This window comes from Bos taurus, chromosome 4 (genome assembly GCF_002263795.3).
Source record: "Bos taurus isolate L1 Dominette 01449 registration number 42190680 breed Hereford chromosome 4, ARS-UCD2.0, whole genome shotgun sequence".
Lineage (NCBI taxonomy): Eukaryota > Metazoa > Chordata > Mammalia > Artiodactyla > Bovidae > Bos > Bos taurus.
In genome coordinates, this window is record NC_037331.1 from 20,475,157 (window position 1) to 20,497,496 (window position 22,340).

A 22,340-nucleotide genomic window follows, 5' to 3' on the forward strand; every position below is an offset into this window, starting at 1 on the left:
CCATGTCTGTCTTATGTGGCTTCAAGAAAGAAAAACACTTTTTTTTTTTTTGCAATTTTCCCATATGAAATCCATATTAAGGGAAATATAAAGGATGAGCACAATTATTCCTAACTTTTTGGTTTGCAAAAGGGAATTGTTCATATCTCTAAATCCTGTAATTTAAACAAAGTGTCTTCGATTAAAATGACCTCCATTCTTTGTGTTTTTACATTTCAATAAAGACGCCGATATCATTTGATATTATTTTAATTTTTTATTGAGACTGAAATAGTGAGCTAATGCCTCAATAAAAATGATAAAAAACAGGAGAAGCTTTATGGTTAAGCAACTTAACAGTTTTCCTGTTCAGCTCTCTGAGGATATGACATCCTTTGAGATTATGTTGCTAATTGATACTCCAAACTAAAGAAAATTAACCTGAATAACTCATGAACTTAATTGTTTTTGACATTATAATTAACATACCTTCAGTTTAGTAACTTCACATTTAATTGAAGGTGATTCTTTGAAGCCTTGACCAAAAACTCTCACCATCACACAGTTATATTTTCAAATATTACAGAATCCAGCATTCTCAAGTTCTATAATCTCAGGAAACTTGTCTTCAGAAAAAAATGATTAAAAAATATAATATATTTTCTTTAACTCCAGAAAAAATTATTTTCAAGGCCAAAATTAAAAGCATATGTAAAATAATATTTTAAAGTCTATCCCCAATATTATTTAGCACATTAATTAAACAGTTACATGTTAACAGTAATCTAGTATTAAAAGAAGTACTACCTACTATTCAGCCAATAGAAATAGCATTACAGATATTATCAGTGCCCAATTATACAGGTTTAATTAATATTTTAATAATATTTGATACCAAATAATACAAGTATTAACAAATTACTGCCACCTTGTGTATGTTTTGCTTTGCCATTTGGTTTATGTCTTAGAGACACGTTACAGAAAAAATGCTCTTATAAAAATAGGTTATGAAAAAATGCCCTTGTAATAAGATAATGTATTTAGCAATGCAATGTATTAAATTAAAAAACAATTCTTAACATAACTTTTAGGAAAGAATTATCAAATTTTGTGCATGCTGTTGTCCCAGTATTGTTGCTATTTTTATGTATTATTGCTGTCATACTTGATACCATAATCTTAGGTATACTTCTCAGTCGTAGGAGAAAATAATTTCTTTATCAGTCAGAGTCAGATGACCTTCTTATGGTATTTCTCTCCTTCTGGTCATGGCAAGATTATTCATTATCTCTATCAGTAAGATCTAGTGGTTAAAATAGATAAATGCATTATCTATTAAAATAGATAAATGCATAAAGTCATTGAATCCTTTAAGAACTGTCAAGATCTACGTGAATATAACTTTAAAAGCAATAGGATATAAAAATCCTGCTATTTGTATTTAGAGTTCTGAAATATTTATGAAAATTTAGAAAAATAATATTCTTTTATATATTCAGATGTTTACACAGCAACTTCTATTTTTCTGCTGTTATTCTAAATGTTGGAGATACAATCATGAACAAAATAGTCTTGGCCTTCCTGATACTTACATTCTATTATGAGAGGACAAAAAAGAAAAAATAAATATGAAGTGTATCACATAAGACAGTGGAGAAAAAGTATATTTTCAAGACAATGGAGAAAATGTATATTAACTATTAATGCATTAAGGGAGATAAATTCTATGGGGTTGTGTGAGAAAAACTATTTTATTTAGAATGACCATGGAAGGATTTTATATGATAATATGATATTTGAATAGAAAAGACAAGGAAGTCAGTCATGAAGATATGTGGAAGAATGTGTCAGTGAGAGGAAGTGATAAGTCCAAAGGTCCTGAGGGAGAAGCAGGCTGGCCTTTATTAGGAACAGTAACGCTTCCACTAGAGAACACTGGAAAGTAATGACCTATGGAGGAATGGTGGATGAGTTCAGTGAGAGAGGAGTCTCAGATTATACACAGTCTTCTAAGCTATAGTAGGGCCTGCCAATTTTACTCTGAAAGTGATGAAGAGCCAACAAAGGGATTTAAGCAGAGGAATAGTACAGTCTGACTTACATTTCAAAGGAATCACTGCATGGAGAATAAACTTTAAGAGAATCTAAAATAATTAAGGGAGAGATAATGGTGGCTTGGACTAAGTTGGTAGCAGGGAAAGAGATAAAATTCTTTGATACTAGAGGTGAATTTGCTTCTGATGGATCAAACGTGAGGCTTGATATAAAAAGAAAAGTCAAAGTGACTATGAGTTTTTAACATGAACAATTGAGGAAAGAAGTTTGCATTTACTGAGATGGAAAAGAGCAGGTTGGTGGTGGTAGGAGGAAAATCAGGAGTTATTGGTTTAATGATTATGAGAATCAAACTGACTTTCTAATGTCTTCCTCTAATTTACTGGGACAAAATAATGAGTACCATTTAGACAGATTAGAAAAAAAACTAAGCATATTAGTAAAATGAGCAAAATATAAAGTTTTATCTTTATATATTTTATATATTGAAGTTTAATCTCCATATTGATCCTTCCACTGAGATATTTTGTTTATACTCCTTTTGTTAAATAATTTACACTAAAGCAAATATTTTATACAATTAAAACAGCTAGAAATGTTGAGGATAATGTTTCCAAAATAATATCTCTGATAATAATTATTTCATGTAGAGCTAGACTGCCGAGTAATTAATTTACACAGATAAATATAATTCCAGAAGAGAACAGATTCCTGTGGGTAATCAGTATTCTCTTGCAGTCAGTAGGTAAATAGAATAAGAAGCCAAATTATACCAGAAAGTTGCTTGGGCAACTGGGAATGGGAGCAAGGGGGTTTCTTGAATCATCTTAAAAGCCTATGTCATCCATGAGCCTCCTCACAGGAGGATCAGCCCTCTCCCAGGTCAGGCGCTTTGGTGTCTGTGTTGAAGATCACTGAAAACACACCACCTGTGTTTTGTTCGTCTGACTCTCCTTCCCTTTTAAACTTTTAAATTTAAAAACAGAGCTTTTCTCCTTTGCATGAAATCAGTTAAATGTGCACTGCAGAAAAATACAAAAGCAAACAAATTTTACAGTACTACTCAATCTGAGGTAGCTAGTATATCTTAATGCAAGTGCTTTGTAAACCTCTCCTACATTTCATTAATATCTTCTTCACCTGTCAATAAATCCACATTTACTCCAAAATTTTCATGAGTACAAAACGTTCTATTATGTGACAGCATTATATTTAGGGTTTTGGTTAAATGGTTTATTCATCACTGATTAATTGTACTTTTTCCCTCTTGGAAAAATATAATGAGTATCACTAAGGTTCTGCACATCCTTGATTATTTTACTTTGACAAATTTTCAGAACTAAAATTTCCTGAAAAAATGGCATGCACAGGTTCAGATCATAATATATGAATAATACATATGTTCTCTGGAAAGTCTGTAACTACATGTTCTACACTTGGTCTTGCATGAGAGGTGTTTGATCTTCATTTCTTTGATAAACTAATGAGGTTGACGTTTTCATATTTTTGTTGATTATTTGTACTTCTGGGTATATTAGTCTGTTTTATTTCTTTGTGAATTGCCTATTTATATTGTTTTCTCATTTTAATTGGAGTGCTGACTATATTAGTGATGTATGAGTGGTTTCTATATTAACTATGCTTTATATGTAACAGTATTTTCCCTTTTTGATTTGCATTTTGGTTTTTAATGACAATTCAAATATATAAAGCTATGTTAAAAATTCTTACTCATCTCAATGCTATAAAAACATTTACTTAAACTTTCTGTTGCAACCTGGCAGAGTAGAGACCAGAACCTGCCCCATGACTCGAGGGTGCGGCAAACCGCGCCCTCGTGATTGTCCTAGTAAGCATGCTAACCTGACATTCTTGGGTCAGGAAGAGCTCTCTCTTCCGCTTCACTGCCTACCCCTGTGTCCGTCTCCATGGAAACAAAACAAGTTATTCCTGTATTCCTGATCAACAGCAGAGCCTGCGCTAATCAAACTCCCCAGTATAGCTATTCCCTAATGATCTCATGTGACTTCTGCCAATAAAAGTGAGGGCTGGAAGGAGCCATTTTGTCTTCCTGCCATGGACAGTAGGATGGCCCCCTGACTCCCCACTTGCCAAATTATATGGGTCTGTTTTTTCATTATGGTGCTTGCCCCCGTTTCAGGTCTTTCTCACCGGCTGTGCTGGACCTGGCAACTTCTACTACTTTGATTTAAATTTTAAATTTCATTCACCTGGAATTTACTTTTTTGGAAGATGAAAGGAAGGTGACCTTAAAATGCAAATAATCAGTTCACAGATATTAAGTATTATTTTAAAATATATAACCTTAGGTCTATTTCTTGATTTTCTAATCTCTTTCATGTATCTATCAGTTTATTCCTGAAGCAGAATCATCTGTATTCATTTCAAAAATAGTTACTCGTAAATATTTATTCTTAATTATGTATTTCATCTCTGCCTAATATACTGTTTACTGGATGTTATAAAAATATTTTTATGAATAATCTATTGTTATCATACTGAAATCTTAAAATAAGGCACTTAGATTTGACAGTTTGAACTTTGTTGTGTCTATTTGTGTGGTAAGTGAAAAAAATGTATTCTGAGATCAGTGTTAATTGGTAAGTTATTTTCTTAAAAAAATTAACATTGGAAAATAATGGCACCTAATTTAATATAGATGAAATTCAGATTTGAATCCAAAATCAGTAGAAAAAAACAAAAAATACTTTTAACAGTGAAGAATCATACATACTATGACTTTTCTTCCTAAGATTCACTTATCTTGATATTGCTGATTACATCTTGGCTCTTTGCAAATAAATATGGCTGTGATTCATGTAGCTGACCACTGCACATATCGAAAGTAACTACATCACCTTCTTCTTTGGCAACAAAGCCGCAGTTACATGACACAGGATAGTGAAAGCTTCCACAGTCCCACTGACGTACATGGACTTCAAAATCACGTGACATACTCTTATAAAGCACAAATGTTCCAGTCTTGAAGTTATCATATATCCTATCATTAACAGAAGTCAATTGCATTAAGAATTGGTATAAAATATCACAACAGTATGTTATAAACTAAATATACATATTAAATGTATTTATATGCATTCAATATATTTTGATGCAAGAATGGAAAATCTGTATTCTAATAGCTTTATACATCACAACAATTATTTGTAGATTACTAAATGAAACAAGGTAGTAATAAACACCCAAATCTCTCTCAGTGCATTTTTCTTCTGTGTCATCACTTCAGTCAGTCCCCACTTTCAACCTTCTCTTTGTGACACTGCTTTCTTTCCCCTCAGATACACTACATACTTTGTCGTGTGTCTCTGTCCACCCATACAAACGTAAGCCTCAGGAGGCTAGGGGACGTTTGTCTGTTTGTGCACTGCCATACTCCAGCACTTAGAGTGTGGTTTGCCACTTAGTTGTTACATGGTTAATACTGTTGAATGATAACAAATTAAATTAATAGCCACTATGCTTTCTCCAGGTTTTTCCACTAAAGCTTCTAAGTTTAGCTATAATCATAAAGAATTTAATTTAATTTAATTATAATCATAAAAGATTGTTGTATGTGGGTTACCGCCTACAACCTTTCAATACCTTTTCAGACTTTTGGAATTTCACTTGTTATTGGTGAGGGGCTCTACATGTTCTTGCTGATATTAAATAATTTTATTAGCAATGATCACATAATTTTTTAAAGAAGAAATGACCTTCTATCACAAAGAATATTATGACTCAATGAAGAGGTATTCTTATTATTTCTTTAGCAACATCTTAAAATCATGTATTTCCCAAAACAGTATAACTGAGTTTAAATCCTTCTGTGCAGGTATTAATAGCAAGCTAGTTTAGGTTACTGTTGGGTCATTTTGCTCAGTTTACTTTAAGTTCCAAAGGCAGACATCCAGGTATTCATGATGGCTACAACAGTTTTTCCCCTGAGTATTCTTGCAATGAATTAGAAGTGGTTAATTTTTAAAATAATTATATGTGTTAGCTTAATCATCTTACCTAAACATTCAATATTATTATTTCAATATCAGGTAGAAATGTGATACAGTACATATCTCTAGAATACATAATTTAATCATTATGATAAGTAAATGGTCAAGCTAAAATTACTGTATTTATAAGAATCTTCATTTTTACAAACTCAGCTTCACAATTATTCTGTATATTTAAAAAGAACTAGATTTTAGGGCAAAAAACATTTCACATGAACAAATATTTAGAAACAAAACAGTGATGTCCATACATGCCTTCCTTTTTAATCTTTCAGTGAAGAGGACTAAGAAAAAAAATTGTATAATGTTTAAAACAAAGCAAAAAATCCAAGAAAAACACAAACTACCAAAGGAGAAAGCTTTCAGGAACCTACCTACCATCAAAGGTGATTATATGTGGATCAGTAAATGAATAGCAGTAAGCAGTTGGGACATCTTTCACTCTGATCTTAAAAGCAAAGAAATTTTCCCTAAATATTACTATTAATTGTTATTTAGAGATATACAATACATTTTCTAACAAACAGTGAATTTTTAATTAGCTACTGTTTTATCATAGTTATTAAGGTAGGAATCATTTAAAAACTGAAATAGCTCATTAAATAATTTTGAGATGAAAAGTTTATAAGGTATAGTGATAAAATACATATATTTTTAAAGCTTAGTTTATAAAAAGGTTTTTATAATCTGTAAACCTGGATGCTGTCTGGAATACAGCTGTTCCACAGGAAATTCTCATGAACTATAGGTTCTACTACAATATTTGTGACTCTATTCCCATCTTGTGAAAAATGTGTAACTGCAGTATAGTAGACAAAAGCGTGGCTGCAGGTTCCGTTAGCACAGGATGACGTCCGACGAAGGTCCACGTGACGGGAAGACTGCCAAATTTAAGCCTGGTTGTTCTGTACCTATTTTAGTGAAAAAAATACACAGAAAATTTTCCTAAGAGAAACTACCAACCAAAATCCATAACAACATAGAACAGTGAATTCAGAATTTATTCTTAAATTATTTCCTCTTACTTAAAAATATACTGGTAATTTCTGTCTGAATAAACCAAAGCTATTGAACTCTACCTGATCTTTACAAATAGTTAATCAACATGTGTGTAAACATATATACATACATATTACTATTTTTCATAGGTTATAAATTCATATGCTCTTGGAAATAATTTAGAAGCAATATAAAATTTATTTTTGTTTCTGTAAAGAAAACAATGTAATTCTAACACTATGAAACATCATTAATTTTTTCTTTCTAATTCTTTTAGGCCTTGGGTACAGATAAATCTTAGGGCTTGAACTTACATTCTATCTATCCATTGTTGAGGGATAGCAATGATTACTGAAATAGAGTTCACTAAGCAGATTTAATTATTGATACAGAGTTCATCATTTTTAAAAACAGAAAAATCAAAACTAAGTAATTCCACACCAGAAATAAATCCTCAATCTCTTTTCACCTTCTAAATGTCCCAGTATATTCAGAACTTTGAGGTGCTTTTTGCCTTGGAACAAAAAACACACACAGAAATAAGTTGGAAAGAAAAGAGGAGGAAGGAACTCTAGAAATTTGTATAACTAAACAAAATGGATAGAGTCCACCAAAAGTCCATCTGAGATAGGCTCACTGCATGGATTCTAAGTTCCTGAAAAGATTTTCTCTTCATACATTTTGTTTCCCTAGGAATATATACTTTTCCCATATACATAATAACAGAAACATCTAAACTCTTAGCCATCTCCCTAAGGTGAATATGAAATATATCTTGCTTAGATAGAACCACAGACATAATCCCCCCTAGTCTATGATATGAGGGCCAAGTACTGTTCTTTTTAAGACTGTGAAAAAGCAGTGGGGTCTTTCTAGAAATACAGTGCATGTGTGTGCTCAGAGATGCAACCATGTTTGACTCTTTGCAACCCTATGGACTGTAGCCCACCAGGCTCCTCAGTCCATGGGATTCTCCAGGCAACAATACTAGAATGGGTTGCCACTTCCTCCTCCAGGGGATCCTCCTAACCCAGAGATTGAACCCAGCTCTCTTAAGTCTCGTGCATTGGCAGGCCAGTTCATTACCACTAGCTCTACCTGCAAAGCCCAGAAATATGGTAGGAGACACCAACTTCCGCTCTACAGGAGTAGAGATATAATGAGAATATACTTAAGGAAGATGAGATGAAGAATATCAGGATGAAATAAATTTTATCCAGAAAAAAAGAAAATTGTTTTTAATTGACAAATAACAGATAAACTTCTAAAATGTAGGAATATATTTAGGCTGTTTTTGTATTATTTTAGCAGTGCTTATCGTGTTGAAAGAATTTAGAGCAAGCAAATATACTTTACACTTGGAAGGAAATCTTTGCCTAACACAATTTTGGAAGATGTCAATAACATCACCCTCTTCCTATTATTCCCCATAAACTTTAGTAAAATTTGCATATTATGCAAAAATACACAATAAGCAAATAGCTTGAGGTAGACATGTCAAACAGCCTGAGAGAGAGGGTTTAATTTCATATTCTGGGTTGTATTTAAAAATAAAGTATTGCTTATGTTGCTCCTGAAATCCGAGGGAATAATTGGGTGTTACCTAAGCCTGTTGAGTGTCAAGCATGTTGGGATAGCTTCTTTTGATTCTTTTTTCTATCTCTGTAGTCATCTCTTTTTCTGGGTGAGTACTTCCTATAAGGCAATCTCTCTTAGCATTTTTATCCTTTTGTTTCTCTGGTTTAATTAAGTGTAATACAGATGTGAAGACCTAGATACATTGCACTTGGTGTATTTACTGAATAAAATTTTATGCCCTATGGTGAAAAAGGTATTAATATATGAACAGAGTTGTAATCTCTCTTGAAAATTATTTTATTTATATTTTACTTGATTGGTCCCTATATCAGAGGCTTAAGGGAAAAACAAAGAACCCAATCAACCCAGTCACTGCTATAGACAGTTTGTCCTCTCCTAGTCTGTCTTGTTCTGAGGGGGAATTTCAGCTCTCTCTGTGGCTGTGACAGTGACATGCATGTGACCGTGTCATACAATCTCCATAACCAGTAATTCAAATGGAAGGATTTGAAAGCAAAACATCTCAGACATGAGCTTACATTAGAGAGCAGAGTGGGAAGAATGCATTATGAGATTTGTGTTACATAAGCTTGAACTTTTAGCATAACTTATCACACCTTCCTCATTAGGGATGACTTGGAAGATCTTAAAGACCAGTGTGTCCCTCAATCTCTGCAAACAAAGCAAAGAGAAGAGTAAGTGGAAGGATGAGGAGCAGGAGAAAGAGAAAAAAGAGGAGGAAGAGAAAGATAACAATGTGGAGACTGTTTATTATTGTCTTTTTTTCCTAACTTGTGCTTTGAGCCCTGGAGGGATAAATGTGGACTGCAATATAGATTGCTTTGGCAATCATAAATTTGGCCCAGTATTATTAACATGATTGAGTTGTAAAATGATGTAAACATGCAATATAATTAATTATATGAGTGCACTCCAGTGACTTCCTGAAGGGAAAAAAGGACTGGTTAGTATTTGAAATATAATAATGAAATGGATTTAGCATATTACCTTGATCAACAGTTGTCAGTTTTAATGAGATTTTGCACTCCTGATCAAGCTCACTGAATCCAGTAGGACAAACAATAGGAACTGTGCTATCCTCAACTGGTATTCATTCCCATCTTCAGATATAGTGCTCAGGTTGTAACTGGTGTAAGAAAACATGTAAAGCAATCATGTTAAAATATAATTTATTTCTAAGATATAATAATTTTGAAAGGGCATTCCCCTCTATAGCTCCTGTTTTGCTGAGTGAGCTGATGATAGCAATAAACACTAGAATTTTTTAACTAAACAAGATCAATTAAAACCAAACCCTTAAATACATCAGCAATGCACAGAAGAGTTCATGGAGTTGCTGTAATGTTTAGAGTTTAGGCACAGTTTGGTTCCACAACACATTTTAGGCAGTCTGGTTGAAGCCTGCCTTCATGATTCTGGTTCAAGGCAGACAGAATTTTTTTCTGAAAGAAAAAAAAAAGCAAGTATATTCCAACTGTAGTTCAGTAACAGGCCCTCAGAGCTCACTGGCACTAGAATTATTTGAGCTATTTCTCAAAAAATACAAACTCCTGGGTCTCAGCATGGAGTCTGTGATGTGGTTCTGGAACCAGCAGCCACAGATCACAATGTGGAAAACACAGTTCCAGAGGAATAATCTTTCAAATCTACACCCACTGCTACATACCTTAATGCCGGCAAAAAATTCTCGGCTTTCGATGGCTAAACTTTGTACATGTGGGTTCTCCAAGAAAAAGACAGAAGCACTACAAAATATCTATGAATACAGTTAACAAATAGTCATTTACCAACACAATTCTGGAAGACATATGGATAAATTATTAAAATACTTAACTCTAACTTTTGGTAGATTGTGCATAAGATATAATAGAAAAAAGTAATTTAAAAGCTTGCTTGAAAATTGAGAAAAAGTCCATTATAAAATATTAATTATATAAACCTCAACATAAATCAGTGTTTTGTAGACTTTGTACTTAAGATGTTTTTAAAGGTGGATAATAAATGATATTATCATTGAAAAAATAGAAACTTTTTTCCAGAATAAAATTATATTTTAAAACAAGAAAGGGACATAAATTCATAAGGGTTCCTTGATAATAATCAGTGAATTACTAAAGCAGATACTCATATAAAGTCACTAAGATTACTGATTAATCCAGTTATCACCGGAGTTGGCACAACTTCCAAGAAAAAAATTAAAAGAAAAACATTGTGCTTTATATCCTGAGGATAAAGCTTATATTAGATTATATATATTTTTTAACATTTTTGTTTTTCATTTTTCTTGGAGTATAATTGCTTTACCATGCTGTGTTAGTTTCTGTTGCACAATGAAGTGAATCAGCTCTAAGTATACATATATCACCTCCCTCTTGGACCTCCCTGACCCTCCTCACCCATCTAGGTCATTCAGAGCACTGAGCTGAGCTCCCTGTGCTTTGTAGCAGGTTCCCACTAGCTATCTATTTTACATGACTATATATGTGTCAATGCTAATGTCCCAATTCATTCCCACTTCCAATTTTAAAATCCATTTTTAAAAATTAACACATTTATGAAAATAAAAGAAAATCCAACTTTTTGAACATACCCTGTCTCCAAGTCTGAGATTTATACCATCCAGTTCTAAAAGAGAGAATGCCTGAACTGTGGTCTCTTGTTTCAGTTCTTCTTTGATTTCTTGAGAAGAAAGCCTAGACCAAGCTATGTGAAATCCCACCAAGTTGTTTGTAGGGAAAACATCAAAAGCACACCTACAGAAAAGCCTGGACTCAATAAGCTCCACCACAACCTCTGGCCTTCCTGGAGGTGGTGGTGGTAATGAGACAGACAGCTGACCTGGTGGGAGAAAATTTGTAGTTGGTCATCTTAAAGAGTTGTTATGGGAAAGCTCATGAAAACTGTAACTCAGGGATTTATATTAAGGAAAAGTAAAATACATTTAGAAAAATAATTATTCTCTGGCAATCAGCAAAGTACCATATTCTTACTTTGACTCATAATCTCATAGATATTAATAGCAGAGAAATATGTCAGCTTATCAAGCTTGTATTAATGCATGTTGAATATGACTACTCTTGAAAAGTCTAGCTCTTGAAAAGGAATTTACTTTCTGTTAAGCAATTATCTTTTCTAAAAAAAAGGAACAAATAAGATTTCTACTCTATAATTTCCTGATATAAATATAGTCATGATGATGCAAAATCAAATGCTTTACCCTTTTACTCCTATAAATTACTCTCATAACCCAATCCATCATTACTCTGGGTTGAAAGAGATGTTCATTACAGAAGTGATTACACGATGTTAGTGGGAAATATTCAGAGAAGGAAATGGCAACCCACGCCAGTGTTCTTCCCTGGAGAATCCCAGGGACAGAGGAGCCTGGTGGGCTGCTGTCTATGGGGTCGTGCAGAGTCGGACACAACTGAAGCAACTTAGCAGCAGCAGGAGCAGTAGTGAAAAATATCAAGTGTTAAACAATAGTCATTCTTTTCATTTTTTCTGAGGTTAAAAAAGTTTAAGGTTTCTCGAGGAACTCTGGAAGATTTTACAATTTTTAGCCCTGGGCATTTTTAAGATTAAATCGGGGGAATCTAAATGTTTCAAAATAGCTTTTGATTTTTTTTTTATTCTATTTTAGAAAAGAGAAAAATATCTGACTGATAAATATTAAAAGTAAGATTTTTTTAAATGTCCTAAAAAATACAAATATTTTCTGTGATATGCACTGTAATTAATTTATGATAATCACAAAATAATTTTCTCAATTCTGTAATCTAGATTTTGGGAAATTCTGAGACCTTAGTCTAAATGTGAGGGGAACAAAGTTATGTAATTTCAGGTATTTTAAAGTATTATTTGTTAGACATCTAGTTACAAAATCCCAATAACAAATGAACCATCCCAAATTAATCTCAGTAATAATTATTTTGCCAAACATTTTAAACATTAGGCCAAATCATTATCTAGATTTTAAGGAAATAATAGACTACTTTCGAGTATATATGATTTTTGAAAAATTACATATCTGAATGAAAATTTTCTATTAAATAAACTAAAAAAAATGTTGAATTTATTTCCAAATAGGGAAGAACTATCTATGGAAATGATTCCTAGGAAGAGATAACAAATGACTGAAAAGAAAATAAATCATGAAATTAATTTTTGAATCACTTGGCATCCTCTATTTGGGTAAGCTAATCACTGCTTGCAAGAATGTAGATCAAAAAACATTTGGTAAAATATAAAGAAAAAGATTCCAAAAACAACAACAGATAAATTATTTCTGCTTGAAAGGCACAATTATCACTTTGTCAATTCTAACAAAGCACCTGCTGTAATGTATTCTCTATTTTATCCTGAAGCTGTATCTGTTAATTTTTGACTCAATATTTTCATTCAAGCGTTACTTTCTCAAATTGTGTGTGACGTTGTACTGCAATTTTTACAATTACACAAATATTCTGAGTATCATAACAGGTGGCTTAAATTTATTGTTTATTCAAGAGGGAGAAGTGATTTTACTTTAATATAAGTGTATCACAAAGAAAATCCAAGTCTATAATGCAGAAAAAAATTATACTTATGGTTAATGTTTCTATTATTAAGGATATTATTTTATTCTAACAGGGTCTAATCAAACTGAGACTTTGAGATACAACAATTGCTTGTTTAGAGAGCACTAGAAAAATGGGCTGGAAAATCCATTTGCAAATGAAATAGGGCATAGAAAAACAACACAGAGTGATTTACTTTGAGGATTATTCCAGTACCACTTTTTAAAGAAAAAGAGCTGGTATCTAAATTTTCTATTATTTATCCTGATTCATTTTATGTCAATATGGTTTCAGTTCAGTTCAATCGCTCAGTCGTGTCCGACTCTTTGTGACCCCATGAATTGCAGCACACCAGGCCTCCCTGTCCATCACCAACTCCCGGAGTTCACTCACGTCCATCGAGTCAATGATGCCATCCAGCCATCTCATCCTCTGTCGTCCCCTTCTCCTTCTGCCCCCAATCCCTCCCAGCATCAGAGTCTTTTCCAATGAGTCAACTCTTTGCATGAGGTGGCCAAAGTACTGGAGTTTCAGCTTTAGCATCATTCCTTCCAAAGAAATCCCAGGGCTGATCTCCTTCAGAATGGACTGGTTGTTTCCTTTTCCCAGGACATTATCGTCTGAAATTTTTTCTTGATAGAAAAAAGAAAAACTTTTCTTTTCACTTAAGTTGTACTAAGTACTTATTAGCTCTTGGCTTCCCTTTATCCTCCATACAGGCATTCTGTATTATTTCTCTCAGTGATATTTTACACAGTGCATTTTACATATACCACTGGTATTTAGAGTACCATGCCTCCATTGGTTATTCTCTTTTTCAAAAATAAAAAAAATTAATATGAATATTAACCAAATTTTTTATGAACCTCACTAAATAATGTATGTTAAAACATGCTTTTTATTACCTTTTGTTTTTCCCCACAGTACTGTAACTGGTTTTTATTCAGCCTATTTTTGCAGACTTAAGTCAGTATAGATGAATTTTCCATTGAAAACAACTAAGTTATTTTCAGCTTTTTCCACTTAACTCACTAGTGGCCACCTGATGCGAAGAGTTGGGGGTAGGAGGAGAAGGGGACGACAGAGGATGAGATGGCTGGATGGCATCACTGACTCAATGGACATGAGTCTCTGTGAACTCTGGGAGTTGGTGATGGACAGGGAGGCCTGGCGTGCTGCGATTCATGGGGTCGCAAAGAGTCGGACACGACTGAGTGACTGAACTGAACTGAAGTATAGTGTTTGTTCTTATCAGTTTAATATGTTAACTTTAAATGGAATATAATCTATAAAAATACTGAATCACTGTGGTGCGTACCTAAAACTAATATTGTACAACAACCATACTTGAATAAAAAGTAAATTAAGGTAAAATAAGAAGAATGAATCTTTAACCCATCAGCCAGAACGAAAGCCCTTCCTTAAACATATCTCAGTGTTATTGGTTTCAAGGAGGTTTCCTGGAAATGGTCAGTAGAGTTCAATATGGTTCAACCCCTTATTAATGGGCTGCACTGATAGCTCAGTTGGTAACGAATCTGCCTGCAATGCAGGAGACCCTGGTTCAATTCCTAAGTCAGGAAGATCCCATGGAGAAGCTATAGGCTAAGCACTCCAGTATTCTTGGGCTTCCCTTGTGGCTCAGCTGGTAAAGAATCCCCCTGCAATGCAGGAAGTCCGGGTTCGATCCCTAGGTTGGGAAGATCCCCTGGAGAAGGGAAAGGCTACCCACTCCAATATTCTGGCCTGGAGAATGCCATGGACTATTCAGTCCATGGGGTCACAAAGAGTTGGACATGACTGAGTGACTTTCACTTTCAACCCCTGACTGAGTTTACTTTTAATAGAAATTCATATAGAAATGACAACCTGATTACATATCAGTCAACCATACAAAATCACGTAGACTGCAACATGTGACCATGTCTTAGTACCTAAGCAGTTTTCCTTTTAATTCAGCATATTTTACAGAAGAGTGATAAATTACTACTTTTCAAAGATTTTGTTTCTGTTATTTGTATATAAAAAAACAACTTTATTTTCTATTTTTTTCTTTTCCACTTTCATTGAAACATAGTTGACATACAGCACTGTATAAATTTAAGGTAGATAGCATAGTGATGTGATTTACATACCTCATGAAATGATTCTCATGGTAAGTTTAGTGAACATCCATCAACTCATGTAGATACAAAATAAAAGAAAAAGAAGTATTTTCCTTGTGATGAAAACTCAGGATTTACACTCTTAACAACTTTTGTATATAACATACAGCAGTGTTAATTGTATTTATCATGTTGTATGTTACATCCCTGCTGCTGCTGCTGCTAAGTCGCTTCAGTCGTGTCCGACTCTGTGCAACCCCATAGACAGCAGCCTAACAGGCTCCCCCATCCCTGGGATTCTCCAGGCAAGAATACTGGAGTGGGTTGCCATTTCCTTCTCCAATGCTTGAAAGTGAAAAGTGAAAGTGAAGTCTCTCAGTAGTGTCTGACTCCTAGCGACCCTATGGACTGCAGCCCACTAGGCTCCTCCATCCATGGGATTTTCCAGGCAAGAGTACTGGAGTGGGGTGCCATTGCCTTCTCCAGTTACATCCCTAGTACTTACCTATTTTATAACTGGAAATTTGTATTTTTGACTGTCTTCATCCAATTCCCAATTCCCCCATCCCCAGTCTCCAATAACCACAAATCTGATCTCTTTTTCTAAGCGTTTATTTCTTTGATTGTTTGACATATTGGTATAATTGACCTACAACAGTATGTTAGTTTCTGGTGTACAACAATAAGAGAAGCTTTTAGAAAAATCATTATTTTAATACAAAAATTAACTTGTTTAAACTTACTATCTTCCACAATGTGGTTTAAAAATGAGACTAGAGTACTAAAGTTACTTTAAATGGAGTAGGGAAAGGTATGTTTTCCCTGTCAATAGCCATTCATATACATAAGCAATAATGCTCACATCTAAAGTATATATTATACAACACCTTTATAATTGACATGTCTGGTTAGTGTCATGATTATACTTGAATAGTGTTTAGATTCTTCTAGAAGACTTAAATAAAATGTTGTAGCAGATGGTAAAGCTATGTGACATTTCTGTTTTTGTTTATATGATTTATGTTGTCATCCTTTTCTAAATCCCAAAGCATTTTGAGCCTCACAATTATAACTTGTAATATGTAATTAGTTAAATTCTTTAACTCCAGAAGGAATGCTTGATAATATTGGAGCAGTAATTCCATTATTTAGGAAATGGATAGATTTACGAAGGAACCTAATGGATGTCAGAATATAACATTCACACTAGTCCAATTTGAAATAAGCTGGATTTTTATAAGATACAAACTCATTTTTTAAAATAGTTTTATTGAGATGTATTGTTAATTTACATAAAATTGACCTGTTTTATAGTGCATAATTCAATGCATGGTAGCATATTTACAGAGCTGTGCAAACATTATAGGCTTCCCTAATGGCTCAGATGGTAAAGCGTTTGCCTGCAATTCAGGAGACCTGGCTTCGATCCCTGGGTCGGGAAGATCCCCTAGAAAAGGAAATGGCAACCCACTCCAGTACTCTTGCCTATAAAATCCCATGGACAGAGGAGCCTGGTAGCTTAGAGTTCATGGAATTGCAAAGAGTCAGACGTGACCGAGCAACTTCACATGGTCACACGTTATAACAATCTAATTTTAGAACATTTCTATCACTCTAAAGATAAATCTCATGCCAATTTATAGTCTTTCTCCATCTCCAGTCTCAAGCAACAACTAATCTCCCTTCTGTCTCTACATATTTTCTTTTTTTGGATATTCCATATAAATGGAATCATACATGTTCTTTTGTGACAGGCTTCACTTTTTGATATTATCTGTACTGTAGCTTTGTCAGTACCTTATGCCTTTTTATTGGCAAATAATATTCCATTGTATGATTACAGTATATTTTGCTTATCCATTTAGCAGTTAATGGGCATTTTGAGTTGTTTCTGCTTTGGGGTCATTGTGAATAATGTTGTTATTAACATTTGAGTAAGTCCTTGGGTGTACATGTAAAAATCCTCAAATTTTTTGATCAAACATTATGTTTTTTGTTTTTTCCATGACTCAATTTTGAAGCTTATTTAGCAGTTGTAACACTTAAAGCATGACTTAGAAAGGATTGTCTTGAAAATTTCAGTGCATTTCATTTGATCTTAGGTGAAGAAAAGTAAAACATCTTAAATATTTGTTTGTACAAAATTGGGATGACAAATTTTGAAGTCAGTTTGTAAAAGATTCTCAAACTTTTATGAATACTGCAAATGAAAATTACTGTCAACATTTTTGAAATTTTGAGCAACTTTTCTTCATGAATGGTTACTCTATTAGCAAGCCTCTTAGACTTCAAATAATGCTTAGACCCTTAAAAGAAAAACCAAAGACTTTAGTGTACTTAATTAAATTCCTGGATTTTCTGATATTTTAGGTTTCAGAAATTAAATTTTTCATGATGTGAAAAAAAGAACAAACATTACTGGATTAGACCAACCTTGATTCAAAGTTGGAATCTGATACTTTAAAAGCTGTATAACTTTGGGGAAGTTATTTAACAGTTGAGAGAATTAATTTATTGATTTCTAAAGTGAGGCCAATAATTCAATGACTACCTAAATAGAGAGGCATCCAAGAATCTCTACTTGATGGTCACATTCTTCCCCCTGATTTCCTAATGTTTGAATATGTTGACTATTGGTTGCTGCTGATTGGATCAGGGAATCCCTGCTTGATGCACAGAAAGGGACTTAGCATCACAATTCTGCCCAACAGAAGGCTTCAAAACAGGCTCTGATTCTCTGAGCCCACATGTCCCCACCTTTACAGAATTTATTTTACCTTGTTTTTTTTTACTGAAGTATAATTGCTTTACAATGTTTTGTTAGTTTCTGCTGTGCAACAGTTATATGTATTCATATATCCCCTCCCTCTTCAGCCTCCCTCCCATCCATCCTCACCCCAGTCCTCCGGGTCATCACAGAGCTGTGAGCTGAGCTCCCTGTGCCATACAGCAGCTTTCCACTAGCTGTCTGTTTTACACGTGGCAGTGTATATATGTCATTTGTCCTTTATAGAATTTCAATTCTTGACATGGGAAGTCAGCTGGTCTGAGAGCTACTGTATTGTACTGAGGAGGCTGAACAAGGTGAAGCAGTTCAATACAGCGGTTAAGACGATTTCTGGAATGAGAGCACATCATTTGAAATCTGACTCTGCCCATTCCCATCTAGTAACTCTGGGTAAGATATTTCTCTTTACCCTTGTTTATCTGTAAAATGGGGTTAATAGTATTTGCCTAATAAAGTTACTTTGTGGATTAAACCAAACCATATATGTAAGGTCCTATCATACATGGCACTTAGAACATGTTCAACAAATGGCTGAGGCTTGGGCTGTTTTTAGTATTGTTATTTTTCATGCAGCTTATCAGTGCAATCTCATTACCTATATCCATTTACTGCAGGGGATAAGAAGATAAAATTAAAGGAAATTGTCAGGAAATTTAGAGATTGCCTATGACCTTTGTAACTCCTCACTCTCTCTCTTTTCTCTTCTTCTCCCATACACCCCTTATAATTTAGCTAATACACCTCCAGCAAATTCCTCTTAACTTAAAGGCTGAGTAAGAATCTGCCTCCCACTATATTCCCTGTGACTACATTGTTACGTTGACATTAAGTCTGCTACTTAAACTATCTGGGAAAATATAACTAATATACTAGTGCTTATCATTGTGTTAGTATTAAAAATTAAGTATTTAGCATAATGCCTGTCAAATGCTAGAGAATTGACAGTACTACGTTCTGTATATTTCTATATTATTTATAAGCACAGTTACTGAGATATCTTATTCAGTTGTTTGTGACAGAGCAAATGAATCAATTAGAAATTTAGTGGAGAAGAACAGTGTCTTAATCATCACTTAACTCTAGCAAATTTATATACTAACTTAGTTCCAACTGAGCCAGAACCATTCTGCTCTATGGGTATCACCCAGATTTTTCTCTAGATTTTTGCAAACTTTTTCTATAAAGGGGCAGATAGTAAATTCAGACAATTCAATCTCTGTTGAGACTACTTTTCTGTAATTATAGAGTAAAAACAGTCATAGACAATACATAAAGGATAGGGTATAGCAGTGCTGAAACAAAACTTTATCCACAAAAACTGACTGCCATCAGTCAGATTTGACCTGTGGGCCATAGTTTGCAGATCTTTCACAGGTAATGAAAATAGACTATGTATTATTATTAATAACTACTTACCATTCACATTGTTTACTTCTTCCTTAGTTTTAAAATGTATGATTTTTTGTTTTACAGAAACATTTTAAACCTTCTTGGAATTTCTCTGTTTTCTTACCTGCACAATAATAAGAAAAGATATTCTAGTTAGAGCTGAATAAGAGTTACCTATTTTAGAGCTGGGAAAGTCATCAAGATGAATGGTTTTTAAGCTTATTTTAAGATAAATGATTTATTTTAAAAATAATGTGTATCAAAGTCTTTGATTAAAGGTTGCGTGGAAATCTTGGGGCCCTACCCACCAGCTCTGCACAGGATAGTTTGGGAAATAATGGCTTGAGGACAGGATACTTACTCAGATGTCAACAGAGGCAGAGCTGGCAATGTAAATGTGTGAAAGTGGTTTAGTTCGAAACTGCTCTGAGAGGTAGAGACTAGGGCATGAAAAGGAATTGACCACACAGAGAGAGGAGCTGCTACCACCAGCTGATTATTGTACTAACAAAATTTGGGCCTATTTTTCTTTTGGGGAGAGGGGCCTATTATCCTAGATGGTCTCTTTTCACAATAACCAAGCATTTTTCTTCTTTCATTCTTTTTTTCTTTTTAATACTTATGAAATATCTAATTTAAAAAGCCAACAACTAGTTAAAAACAAACAATAAAGAAAAATTCCTTGTCAAACCAAAGACACAACTCCAGGGTATAGCTGCCAATCAGCAACCTCTGCTCAGTATCGAAGTCCTCATTTTAGGGGTAGGATAATGGAGTGTCAAAAATCATGACTTGGGTTAGTCTGGTACATATGTTCCTTGACTTCACTGCCCAAATGCACCTTTCACTAACATGTTTTCTTTGATTTGAGAAGAGAACTTGGTTGATCAAATAGCAGCTAAGAGTACAGACTTTGTGGTTGGGCAGACTTGTGCTAGAAATCCCAGCATTGTCCTAGATTTCTCATTTGTAACAGAAGGTGATCAATTAATACTTCACAGGGCTGTGATGAGGGGTAAATAAGATAGTGAACAAAATGTCCCCTCCATTCCTGGCATGCAATAAACACGATAAATGGGACTATTAAATTTTAAATTGTAACGAAAATTTTCATATGAGTAAGTGAGAAAATAAGGCTTCCTTGGTGGCTCAGTGGTAAAGAATCTGCCTGCCAATGCACGAGATGTGGGTTTGATTCCTAGTCCAGGAAGATCTGGAGAAGGAAATGGTACCCACTACAGTATTCTTGCCTGGAAAATTCCATAGCAGAAGAGCTTGGTGCGCTATAGTCCATGGGGTCATAAAGTGTTGGATACAACTTAGCCACTGAACAACAAGTGAGAAAATACAAGTCTAATCAGCTTCGTTAGGTAAGCATGCCTATGCATACATATGCATTTTTGTCTTTCTGGGTCTATAGACTAAATATCTCAAAAATTATCACACAAATCAGAATTATTAGGCCACATTTATACCAAAAGGGTGAAGGTCTGGCTGTTTACTGCCCAAAAGCCAATAAACAGGCCAGGTTGATGGGAAGGAAAGTTTGCTTTATTTCAGATTCCAGCAACTGAGCAAGGGAGAGGGTAGACATCTGTCCAAAGGCCAACTCCTCCCTAACTGACAACCAGTGGGGCAAGAGTTTTTATATACAGAAATGGAGGTGCTGCTACCACTACTGCTAAGTCACTTCAGTCGTGTCTGACTCTGTGTGACCCCATAGACGTCAGCCCACCAGGCTCTCCTGCCCCCTGGGATTCTCCAGGCAAGAACACTGGAGTGGGTTGCCATTTCCTTCTGTAATACATGAAAGTGAAAAAGTGAAAGTGAAGTTGCTCAGTCATTTCTGACTCTTAGCGACCCTATGGACTGCAGCTTACCAGGTTCTTCCATCCATGGGATTTTCCAGGCAAGAGTACTGGAGTGGGGTCCCATTGCCTTCTCCAGAAATGGACGTGGAGGGAGGCTAAATACAGAAACAGCATATTCACCTTTAATAGTCATCTTCAAACTGGTCATCAGTGGTCTGACTAGCATCATCTTGGTTGTTTTAGATACAGTTCAGTTCAGTTCAGTCACTCAGTTGTGTCTGACTCTTTGAGACTCCGTGAACCACAGCACGCCAGGCCTGACTGTCCATCACCAACTCCCAGAGTTTATCAAAACTCATGTCCATTGAATTGGTGATGCCATCCAACCATCTCATCCTCTGTCATCCCCTTCTCCTCCTGCCTTCAATCTTTCCCAGCATCATGGTCTTTTCCAATGAGTCAGCTCTTCACATCAGGTGGCCAAAGTATTGGAGTTTCAGCCTCAGCATCAGTACTTCCAATGAACACCCAGGACTGGGCTCCTTTAGGATGACTTGGTTGGATCTCCTTGCAGTCCAAGGGACTCTCAAGAGTCTTCTCCAACACCACAGTTCAAAAGCATCAATTCTTCGGTGCTCAGCTTTCTTTATAGTCCAACTCTCACATCTATGCATGACTACTGGAAAAACCATAGCTTTGACTAGATGGACCTTTGTTGGCAAAGTAATGTCTCTGCTTTTGAATATGCTATCTAGGTTGGTCATACCTTTCCTTCCGAGGAGTAAGTGTCTTTTAATTTCATGGCTGCAGTCACCATCTGTAGTGATTTTGGAGCCCAGAAAAATAAAGTCAGCCACCGTTTCCACTAATTCCCCATCTATTTGCCGTAAAGTGATGGGACCGGATGCCATGATCTTCATTTTCTGAATGTTGAGCTTTAAGCCAACTTTTTCACTCCCCTCTTTCACTTTCATCAAGAGGCTTTTAGTTGTTCTTCACTTTCTGCCATAAGGGTGGTGTCATCT

The 22,340-nt window shown here is 34.7% G+C and overlaps 1 protein-coding gene and 1 long non-coding RNA gene across 2 annotated transcripts in view; one reads left to right on the top strand and one right to left on the bottom strand.

Moving 5' to 3' along the window:
* The window catches only part of VWDE (von Willebrand factor D and EGF domains), a 47,747-nt gene extending 36,084 nt beyond the window's left edge, over positions 1-11,663 (bottom strand). The window contains 11 exon segments of the mRNA XM_059886025.1: positions 469-603; positions 2,083-2,123; positions 4,809-5,056; positions 6,440-6,513; positions 6,761-6,947; positions 6,949-6,976; positions 9,651-9,740; positions 9,743-9,792; positions 10,328-10,419; positions 11,254-11,501; positions 11,654-11,663. Of these exon segments, the coding sequence (XP_059742008.1) occupies positions 469-603; positions 2,083-2,123; positions 4,809-5,056; positions 6,440-6,513; positions 6,761-6,947; positions 6,949-6,976; positions 9,651-9,740; positions 9,743-9,792; positions 10,328-10,419; positions 11,254-11,501; positions 11,654-11,663 (1,203 nt within the window).
* Positions 1-22,340, top strand: part of LOC112446322 (uncharacterized) — a 128,985-nt gene that overhangs the window by 71,721 nt on the left and 34,924 nt on the right. The window lies entirely within an intron of this gene.